This window comes from Lepisma saccharinum, chromosome 1 (genome assembly GCF_977018435.1).
Source record: "Lepisma saccharinum chromosome 1, izLepSacc3.1, whole genome shotgun sequence".
Taxonomy (NCBI): Eukaryota; Metazoa; Arthropoda; class Insecta; order Zygentoma; family Lepismatidae; genus Lepisma; species Lepisma saccharinum.
The window spans coordinates 7,446,428-7,458,550 of NC_139229.1; the positions used below are offsets into that span (position 1 = coordinate 7,446,428).

Genomic DNA, 12,123 nt, shown 5'->3' on the forward strand with positions numbered 1-12,123 from the left:
TTCATTTTAGGTCCACTTTATTCAGAGATACCCTAATCAGGACTGGACATACAGTTTAAGGTGGGATCCTAATCACTACATGCCTCCACCAGGCATCGAACCCTGACCCCACTGAATACAAAGCGACGGACATTATCACTATGCCATTAGGGAGGCCAGAAAAATTCTTGGTATGGTATTATAGTCCGTAAAAACATACAGAAACAGGAGCAGCTTACGGATGTCACGATCCAACAATGATCGAATTCCGAGGATATTGTACACACTGCGATAGTATGACTTGAAACCATTGTCCTTGGCATGGTACAGAAGCAATTTGGCCTCTTCCCTCTATTACTGTTGTACAAATACTTGCACTTTGTGATGATGAGACTGCAGCACGAACAAGGTCCACATGAGCATCCTTACCTGCGTTGTACACAGCACAAAGGTGCTTCTTCAACGTCTCGCCAATAAGGGAAATAATTGCTTGGTTGTTTCCTTCATTAGCTGGGGAGGGTTCTTTCTTGCCGGCGCTGAAATTATCATTCCTACTACTCTTGATGCAGAATCTACTGAGGATTAAGCCATTGTTCATAGGAAAGCCTCTGTAGTCATCAAATACAATAGCCCTTCCATCTGTTTTCAGAGTGAAATCTACACAAGGAATTGCAATGTTCTTGTGTGTTTCATTGTTCGCCGTGGAACGGAATGTTGGAAAGATCCATCATCCAAAATGCACTGTCTTGTGCACTGGATTTCTTCAACTCCCAATCGAAAGTTGTTGGTGTATTTGATTATTTCATGACTTAACTGAGAATTCTAGACTGCTCCCAACATACTTTATCATTCAAATAATGCACGAAGCTCGTAAGACATATGTTCCAGTGACACCGCCAGTGGCAAAAGTCTTAATTCTCTGAAAGAGTCCTGCATCTACTTGTATATCGTATCCGACAGGGCCTGCAACGTAGCAGCAGCAGAAAATTCTATGATTTTCACTTTGTCAGTCTTTTGGCAGAATATTTGAACACAATCTTTCTCAATTATTTTGAAGATGATATGCGTACCAATGTAATGCAATTCATCCAAATTAACTGCTGTTCTAGTGTTGCAGAAAGTTGAGTCAAAATGGAATGAGAATATGGATTCTAGTCGTTCTATTCCTTTTTATAACAACATTACAGTCCCTCGTTTATCTACTTTCTCGCATTTCATTGTGTTGTTCACTACCCTTCATCAAAACTCTGGTATATTCTTGCATTACTGGATTGTAAGTGGAACACAAGTGTATGGAAAACAGCAATGTTGCCTTCTGGATTTCTGTAAATCCCTTTCCTCGTGTGAGTCCACACCTGCTTTGCAGGGAATGTCAAGAGGTCTGATTCGAGTCGCACACAGGGTAACGGATTCGATACCCAGTGGAGGCACATAGTGGTTTGGACCCAACTCTGAACTTTAGGTTCAGCCCCAATTAGCCTTTCTGTGCATAAAGTGGACTTCAAATAAAAATTCACTCAGAGTCCGGTCCATAATCTGTCACTTCATCTTGTCACAAATTTACCTCCCAGAAACATTTTCTGCACGGTTGGATTTTCAGACATCAAAGGGCTTGAGGTAATTTTGATGTCTGGCTGCTGCAATGATACAGAGAATCTTCAGCATAGCTTGCAACTGCAAAACATCTACGAGCCGGCTCTATCACTATTTATCAAGTTACATGCAAAACTGGTCATCTGTGGTGATCATATTTTAAATACATCTTCTCAATAGTCCAATTTTCTCTCACAAAATGCACACAATTCAGAGATTTTCATTCTTAAAAGGAAAAATATAATTTGACACAACAAAAAAACACAAATTTTAAGTAAGAATACACAAAATATTAAAAATTATTCACAAATTAACATACAATGTAAGAAAATTCACAATAGCCATTCCTCCATTTTGAAATCAGTTTTGGGGGGTTTTCCCATGGTCCGATTTTGTCTGATTTTGGATATGTTATTCAGCAATGATTAATGAGCTAGAAATTGTTTAAAAAGCTTCTGAAGCAATTTTGCCCAGGTTTGATGGAAAATTGCTTTAGTTTACCTGGACTATATCAATATCGACAGTGCCAACATTATGAATACTGATGATACTCATGTTAAATATATCATCAATATCAGCATTATCGTCACCATCTACAGGGTGTACAGTAAGTAGGCATTAAAAAATTGCAATAGGTTTTGTAATTTTAATTAGGGATGACACAGATTAATTGGTACTCTATTAGTATCGGAGGTATATCAATGTATTGGTAAAATTAGAAATAACTTTACTGATCCAATACATCTGCAAACATCTTATAATTTAGTGCAAAATTATGCTACTTTATTAATTTATATGGATAATCTCTAGGGCTGAGCTGATACCAGTGGTATCGGTATTGGAATGTATCAGTTGGATTTTATTCATCGATACTGGCTGATACTTTTCCGGCATTTTGGACTTTCATGGGGTCCGCAAATATGACGAACACTTCGCAACGTGTGATTATAATGGAAGTTATGTAAAATTCGAAGTTTCTTTTTAATTTGCACCACTTTGTGCGAAAATAATGAATTTTATGATAACGTAAGATGTAATTTAATATTCTAATGTAATTCTTGAACTTTTTAAAGCAAAAATCTTGGTAAATTGATGCACATATGAAGAGTGGAATTCTATTGTTAATGAATGTTTTTAATAACTTTTAATTATTACAATTTTCAAGTATCGGTATCAGTGGGAATCTGTGAGAGTATCGGTATCGGTTCAAAGTGGTATCGGCTTAGCCCTAATAATCTCCAAGCTCTACTTTTTAAAAAAGTAAATGTCTAAATATGCAACTTCTTTTGCATTGCAGTCACTTAGAAAAACACATTAAGAAGAACAACGAACCATCTGGAATTTTAAATCGGATCAGTACAATATCGGTTATTGGTATCGATAAATTTTATACTGGTACTTTATCGGTATCTGCCAAAATTTCATATCAGTCCATCCCTGATTTTAATGCAATCATAATAAAATTTTGAATACATATCATGAAATAGGATTTTCATTACAATTCAGTGTAGGCACTGGAGACATCCACCAGCTTTCTCAATAAGCAAGATGGAATCCACAGTTTTCTACAAAAAATATTGTGGGACATTTGTGGTAACATCTCGAATCTGTGCCTCCAATTTGTGCTGGTTATGTCAGGAACACTCCCTCCTTTGCTCAGCTGCAAAGGAAAAAGTCACAGGGAGTGATGTCTGGATTTCTTGCAGCCATCACAGCCAACATTCCGGAACCTTCTCATCCAACAAGGATCATACAGTAAGTATGAAGTGCAGCAGTTCCTGAAAACAAGTACATCGATGTTTTCCCAGCCAAACACAATGGGTTACGCACATAATCTTCCAACATCTGAATGTAGCAGTTGGGTCATTCCATGTCAATTCAACCAAAAAAAGGGGGGGGGGGGTTTGGGAACCCATGATCTCAGATTTTGATGAAACTTGGCACATTTAATCCTTCCATGGTGGTGAGAAACCACATAATTATTTTTTTTGTCTCTAACTTGTATGGTTTCATTTTTATAGCCCCTCAAACTTTCAGTGATTCATCCTTTCTTTCATTCCCAGAGACTCCAAGTGTGAGCTGTACTGTCTTAGAAAAATAATTGTATCTCCCTTATAAATTATTCAATCTTATTCAAACTTCATAACAATGTTAACCACACAATAAGGATTCCAGAAAAAAATATGCCAACATATCATATTTATATTTTAGTACACTAATAAATTAATAAGATTTTATTATGTGATTTTTTTGGACTGAAAACATGGTTTGCAACATCAACACAAATATTTTTAAAATGAACTTCAATATATGATTTAACTTACCCAGAAATAAAATTGATGGCTTATTAATTTTTTCTGAAAATATTGACAACTTATTTTTGAAAATTTTTAAAAATAGCTACCGGATTTTATATTTTTCAAATTAACTCAAAAGCTAAGAATTTAGCTTCAAAATATCATTGAAACTAATATTTAGAGCATAAAATTTTAAATAATGCTTGCATAGATACATGGGTAGTGGGGCAAGGAGGGGGGGGGATGTCCCATTTCCTTGGAAAATAAATGTCAACCTAAAAGTATATCTTTCACACACATAATTTTAATTCAGTCAGAGTTGTTTGTGTTTATTATTAAAATAATATTGGAGGAAACTGGAAGGATGAATCACTGAAAGTTTGAGGGGCTATAAAAATGAAACCAGACAAGTTAAGAGACAAAAAAAAATGGTTTCTCACCACCATGGAAGGATTAAATGTGCCAAATTTCATCAAAATCTGAGAGCATGGGTACTACCATGATCTGGTTGAACTGACATGATTGATTGATTTGTTGTTTTAAGTCCACTTTATGCACAGTAAGGGTAATCGGGACTGGGCCTATAGTTTAAAGTGGGATCCGAACCAATATGTGCCTCCACCGGGTATCGAACCCGGGACCCCTTGATTACAAAGCAACGATGCAACCACTGCACCATTGGGAGGCCCTTTGAACTGACATGGAATGAGCCGGTTGGCATTCATGGTGTCATGCTGAAGATATAGGCCAATGACCCTAGTGTCTGTCATTCCACACCACATGCTCATTTTTGGACATCTTGTGAAATTCTTATGTAACTATCAAACCCTATATCATGATGCAATTGTATACAAAAAATTGGGAAAAAATAACACTTATGATCTCATTAAAATTACAAAACCTACTATAGCAATTATGTATTGGGTAGAGTATTTATGATTACATGATAGCAGAATAAATTTTATTGCCAGCCCCTGTGGCAGAGAGGTTAGCACATTGCGCTACGATGCTAGGGGTCCCGGGTTCGAATCCTGGCCTGGGCATGGATATTTGTGAGTGTCCATTCATTAATTTCATCATATCATCACACACCCCCATTTTTGTAAATTAGCCAAAAGTGGCACAAAAAGGCGAAGTAAAATAAATTAAATCACAAAAAATCACAATTAAATTTTATTTTAGAATAAATTAATTTAAAAGAGTGTAATGTAATAAATTAAATATTGGCTTTATGTTGAACATTTTTTGGCATAATATCATTACAGTGGAACCTAGATTTTACATTTTTCAATGGACCACGTTGAAGAAACTTAAAATGTGGGAAAATGTAAAATCGAGGAAAATTTTACATTTCTCTATGTTGGAAGCATCACGATTGAATGTATAATGCAGGAAAATGTAAAATCTTGGAACATAAAATCAGGATTCCACTGTATATAGGTGGAAAACCAGCAAGAAATGTCAAAACATGTTCATTCTATCATTATAAAACAGTTTTTCTTACATTTTCCCTCAAATTAATTCAATATGATATATACCCTCACAAAAAATATAACTGAAATGTTCTATGCACTCACCATAATAGAGCCATGTAAGCATTCTGGTCCACTGGGTTGCATAAAACGTGTCCCTCCAGCACAACCTTCGGTTCATTCAACCAGATGAAGAGAGTATCGCTTGTTCCTAAACTGACTGCCACGTCTCCTTCGTGGAGCCTCATTCCTGCAAGGAAGTAGAAACATGAATGAGAAAATTACTGCAAAGCATACAAGCTTTCAGGACAAAGAATTAGTTGCATCTACCAGAACCTCTTAAGTAACACACCAGTATTTGCCTCTACCTTCTCTTTTTATGCATTTTTTTTAGAATTGCTTTCATATCCCACAAATGTAAATAATACAATAATACACAAATACAATTACGATCCCCGGCCGGTTCAAATCTGGGAACTTTTCTAACGTTGGAAGCGGCCCCGGCGCTCACCCAGCATCGAATAACATGGGTACCTGGGGGAAACCCTGGGGGGGGGGGGGTTTAAGGCGGTCAGGGGCATGATGCTGATCACATCACAGCCACTCATGACCGGATCAAGAAAGTGTGGGGCATTACCTTAACACCCCCTATATGCCTTCATGATTGATTGATTGATTTAGTTTATTTTACTTCGCGTTTTGTGCCTCTTGGCTAATTTGCGAAGATGGGGATGAGTGATGAAATGGATGAAAATGGACATTCACAAACAACCATACCCGACCGGGATTCGAACCCGGGACCCTTGGCGTCGCAGTGCGATGTGCTAACCACTCGGCCACAGGGTCGGGCCTATACGCCTTCATGGCATGGTGCTAAGCACAGGGGAGCACTTCACCTTTTTTTACCTTTACAATAACAGTATGGCCACTCAAGGACCATGATAATATTCAAGTATAATTCCTGGTTTTCAGAGCTAACTTTCCAAAAATTTAAGGGTACAAGTAGATGTTTTCTCTATTTCAACCTTGCATATTACTGCCTCTCGCCACCCACACACACAGACACACAAATATATTAACAATATAATACTAGACCAGCCAAGAAGCAAAAATAGCTTTAAAAAAAACTTTTACCCCCATGGAATGTTAATAACAGCCATCCATACTAAATTCATCAGTCATGGGTCTGACAGAAAAACTAGGGTGCATGTCACCAAAAATGTTGACCTTAAAGGTCATTTCAATGTCATATTCTGACCCTAAAATGTCATTTCAAGGTGATATTTCAAACTCATCACACGAAAGGTATGAACGAGACAAACTCTTTGGTGATATTTTTAGGTCAGAATATTGATATCAGAAGTAGCTCTTGTGGGACAATGTTAATCACCTAAAATTTGGAGACACTGGAGTCCTGTAAATATATGTTGAAGTTTTGCTTTCGGAATGATTCTCCAACTTGTTCATTGATCCCAAATTTTGATATTTATGAATGTTTCCGAATTTATTCTCCCATGTTATCTGGTTTTAAATAAATGTCTATAAAGATCGAGTATGTTGCTAAAGAGTTGCCATGACAACATGTTGGGATTAGATAGAACGAGGTGTGTGTTATGAGGGGATATGCAAAATTTGTGGAAATAACTCGTTTATAAAGAGTAAGTTTCAAAGTACTAAGATTGTGTAAGTGACAAAAGTGATATTACATTGCTGTGAGCATTTTTAATGATAAAACAAACAATAAACTTTGGCAAAAGTAAGAAATTATATTTTCCTTTTCCAACATCAAGTCCTGAGAGAACTCTGTGCTCCCGCAATATTAAGTAGAGTCACGTAATTCTGTCATGCACGGAGTTCTTGAGTTGGTGTTTTTAAGTCCACTTTATGCACAGTAAGGCTAATTGGGACTGGATCTACACTTTAAAGTGGGATCCGAAGCACTGTTGCTCGAACTTCCAGCTGGTCACCTTGATTTTACGCTGCAGCTGGTGCCAGTGTTTTGTCTAGCATCTGCAAAGCTGTTGCTTGCCAATAACGGCAATGACTCATACAGTACGAAGGCAAAAGTCATTGTTTTGAATCTCGCAAAGGTGTCTTGATTTGAAGATAACAAAATTCGATCTCCAGAAAGAAAAACAAGAGTTAAAACAACTTCATGTTCTGCACCTTCTGATACACAAAACTGTAAATTTTATTTTGCATCTGACACAAGAATAAACTTCCTGAACACTCAGAGCAGTGTTGGAAGGAAATGCACACAATATAATCACCGCTTTTCTTCGGAACCATTCCGGGGGTGGGCTGAGGCCAATTTTTTTTTAAAAAAATGTATAAGCTGAGACCGATTAAAAAAAGATACAAGGGGAAAACATTTGGAGGAGCGGGTGTTTGACATCGAGAATACTACTAAATCCAACATTAAATTGTCGATTAACATGAGAGTAATAACGATCTCCCATTTTGTTATCTGAAAATCCGCAGGTTTCATAAAGCTTGTTTTGAGTTCATTTTATGCTTTTGGGATAATCGGGACTATATATACAGTTTCAGTTTAGTGAAATCCCATTCGAAACCCAAATGATTATTGAGTGTCATGCTCAGAGCTAGGAATTTTAGGTGCAAAAATTTTCCAATACAGATGCCAATTTTTGTACAAAAAAGGTGCTAAAATAGGTGCTAATTTTCAGATGTAAAATTTATTGTGAGCAGTGCATTCATACGTATATGATTCAACTTGTCTGGATAAACACAGAGTATTCTCTGGTTTTAAATCGTTTAATATAACTAAGCAAAGAAAATTCTATGATACATTAGAAAGCGACAAAGAAAAATATGTTTGTTCTTACTTGCTTAGAATTAGTCATCTAGAAAACTGTTAAAATAGATTACATTCAAAATTTCTATGTTTTTCTGAGTGAGGCTACATCTGTGGTCACTAAGCAGATACTTGTAAGTTGAAAAAGAACGTTCAATGTCAACAGACACAATTGGTGCATATTTTGTTTTCAACCGGTAATCCACATCCTTGTTGGTTGCGACTTCTTTAACATCAGATTTTTTGGCTAAACTTTGTTCCCTTCTCTTTCCCGACCCCTTGCAGCTCTCGTTGCACATCCATCAAAACAACCCACTGTGCTTGCTTTTCAGAACACTGCTCCTCTAGTTTTGTGATTGCAGTAGTAAGGAAAGAGAAGCCATGTGCAATATAGAGTTCATCTTGCAATTCCTGTTTAAGTGCAAGTTTTTTGGCTTTTTCTACAGCTGAGGAATCACTAGGCAAAGCATCTAAAAATTTCGATATTGTATGGAAATGATTGCAAATAAACACTGCAGCTTTTAACCATGTACCCCCAGATTTTAACCATGTACCCTATCTAGTGAGGATGGGAGAGGCTGGTAGTGGAAGTTTCGTATTTTCTACGTACTTCTGTATTCTAGAAGGAGCCTTTTTCAGTATTTTCTTAATGCTAGAAACAAATTCGTTCACATATGTACGTATATTCACCTTTACGAGCTTCACAAACTCGATGCAAAGCTTGAACAATGCAGGTCACATGTTTTAAGTTAGGATACATATTCTTCAGATTAGAAAATGCAGCTAACATGTAAGATGCTTGGTCTCTAAGAACACACACTATCATATTTTACACCCTCCGGCCACAATACAAAACATGCACCATTGAAACTTTGCTTTACACTTGCATTATCTGTTATGCCGAGAAAATAAGTTTTTAAAAGCATGGGTTTCACTTGATGTCCATTGAGAGGTGCTACTAAAATGTTCAAAACGTACCTGTTTTGCCTATCTGTGGTTTCATCTAGTATGAAATAGACTGGATGGTCAGCTACTACTTGCCTGATCTGCGAGATTTTACCTTCATAAAGAGGTTGAATGTAAGATTTCCTTAAGGTGCTCTCATCTGGAACGGACTTCCAAGTATATTTTTGCAATTATGATTTCATGACAGGATTGTTAAGTTTCGAAAGAGGTATTCCACACGCTATAAATGTCCTTGCTGTCTCACTGAAAAATTCATTTGTATTTCTGGAACTCGAAGATGCAAGCACCTCACCAATGAATTGCTGTCGCTTCCCACCTTTACCATCTTGTAGTTCTTTATTTCCCACTTTGTAGATGCTGCACAACCTGAGTGCGTTGGTGTTTGTCATCAACAGCAATAGAATTATCACACATCACACCTCAGAACAGATCCATCACTCTGAATGCCGTCACCGCTAAACTGTTTAACAATGCCCTGCAGTTTCCAAACATTTACTTTATGTTTTGGCATGGTGAACAAGCAAATCTGATGGATCGATCAGTCGATCACAGACTGCAGTTACCTTGCTATCTGAGATGGGAGAAGGAAACGAAAACAAAACAGCTTTCCTACAACAATTCGTAAACAATACAGCATAGGACAAAAACGAGCACAACTTCTAGCAATTGTAACGCGTCATTGTTGGCATTGTTTAAAGTCCGCGCGCTTACTACATTAACGTTCAAGAACTGAAGATAGCAGATTCATTGTTGTGCTGTAAACAAGAATCGCGTGCCAAGAAGCCGTGCCTCGAATGTGGGTGAGGTTAAACAACGCGCGAGTTATATTTTAAAAAAATGATAAAGATGCAAAAAGGGCGAAAAGGTGCAAAAAGTTCTGAGATTGTGAAAAAGGTGCAAAAAGGTGCAACCGAAACACCATGAGTAAAGTTCAATACGTGCTTATTTTGGGGATGAGTCATTTTTTTACCAATTTTCACACAAAAAAAAATTAAGGTGCAGCACCTAAAATTCCTAGCTCTGGATGCTGTTCAATGTGTCCTAGAATATGCATTGGGTGCAAACAGATCTAAAGTTGTGTTTCCTTCTTCAGCCTGGATTACAATGCAAGTCGAGGAAGAGATTGAACTGTTCCCTTTAATAGGGGAGGGGGATGAATATGAAGTTGGTTGAAGCAAAGAAAACATGTTTTTTTTTTATGATGTATTTTACACAGCCGAACCAGAACAAAATTTACAGCCCTGATTTTTTTTTTATTATTTTCCAGTTACCAAACCAGAACAAAATTTACAGCCCTGATTTTTTTTATTTCTTTATTTATTTTACCAGTTAATCTTGTAATAGACAATGCTCTAGTAGACCAGTATTAAATCCAACATTCAAACATTCATTCTGCCTGATTATCTCCCGACTTTTGCTGGCGCCAGTGTGACAGGTGTCAAGATTATTCGAGTTTCCCTTGCAATAAGCGAGAGATTGTTTCCTTTCCATGGGTCTCAGTTCAAACAGGTTTCCCATGAACTAGAATTGTAAGAATTTCGTGGAAGAGCAACAACTGTGCACAATTAAAAGAAAATAACGTTATTTTAAATCCTTTTTTGTGAAAACGTTTTCATGTTTTATTTTACTTCTCACGTGCAGCCTGTGCATAACAGGTTGTATAACTACCAGGATAAATGGTTACAGTCTCCTAGGAATCTTTGAGTACGTTTATGCTCAGTTTAAGCTGAAAATTTGTGCAAATTCCAATAACGACCCCTTCGAAATAATGACCCTTTTTACGGGAACTGGGAAAATTTGTTGCATCAAGAGTTGACTGTATGTATTAATTCGATGGGATTTGGGTCAATAAAAGTTGTAATTATTCACGTGTATGGAGAAAAATGTTGTTGTGTAGCTAGTGACCCTGCTATGTGTATGTAATCTTTCTGTGTGTAGTATATTTCATCATTTTAGTTTAGTTTTTCATCTGAGGAAGACCCTAATACAGGGTTGAAACGTTACCTGTTAAGTATTTTATATCTTAATAAACTGCCTTGGTCAGCAACTTAGTGTTTTCAAAAATTCACGCATAATTCACACAATGAGTAGCCACCCTGAATAATACTTAACATATTTGCATGTATGCACTTCAGGTTTATGCAGAATAAACATTTCTGGTGTGGAAGTCTTTGAAACAAGTGCAACTCAATGTCCACGTCACACAAAAGTTCATTTTTGAGCCATATTTTGGTTTTCTATTACGCACGAACTACACCCAGAAACAAACAAAGCAGTGACGCACTACATATCCATCCCAGATGCTCGATCCTCAGTTAATGAAGGAATTAGGCCTTTCAAATTAATTGGAAAACATCCAAATCCGCAACTCAGAAACACCAAACTTCACGTATGAAATACTAAAACAACGTTTACCGCATCCATCATAAACTCCTGCATGTTTACCAGAAATAAATATTTTTATGTTTTGTCTGGGGAGCTTACAGATAAAACATCACTTAAGCTAAATGTCAAACTGGTTCGTCAACCTCCCCTAGAAATGATCTAGATCATTTCAAGTTACTAAAATGCAGAAAACTAATTTTTATTGTAAATAATAGAAATATGGTACATTTAGTTAGTATTTGAACAGTATAACTGAAGTATAAAGGATGTTATATCAAAAGAAGTATATGTAAAATGCCGGAACAATATAATTTCAAAATTCCAAATATTAGATTTTAATGTGACAGATCACACAACATAAAATTTTACGACTAAAATTTCTCCATAACTTACATTTTTTTTAACAAGGTATGTAAAAGTTAATAATAAAATATAACAACAATACATTTCAGTACACTAACTGTATGAAATGTGAAAAAAAAATTATGTTGTGCTGGATAACCACTGATCTGGTGGTTCTATCACGGTATGCTAGCACAACACCTGGCTCCTAATTGCACAATAAATGTGTACTTGCAGCAAGCATTATCAATACGGTGTGAGGGCCAATGACTGT

At 36.6% G+C, this 12,123-nt stretch overlaps 1 protein-coding gene across 1 annotated transcript in view; it reads right to left on the reverse strand.

Annotated features, from left to right (window-relative positions):
• Window positions 1-12,123, reverse strand: part of LOC145992438 (xylulose kinase) — a 56,547-nt gene that overhangs the window by 24,432 nt on the left and 19,992 nt on the right. The window contains exon 8 of the mRNA XM_083128825.1: window positions 5,447-5,591. Within this exon, the coding sequence (XP_082984951.1) occupies window positions 5,447-5,591 (145 nt within the window). The remainder of the gene's footprint in view (window positions 1-5,446; window positions 5,592-12,123) is intronic.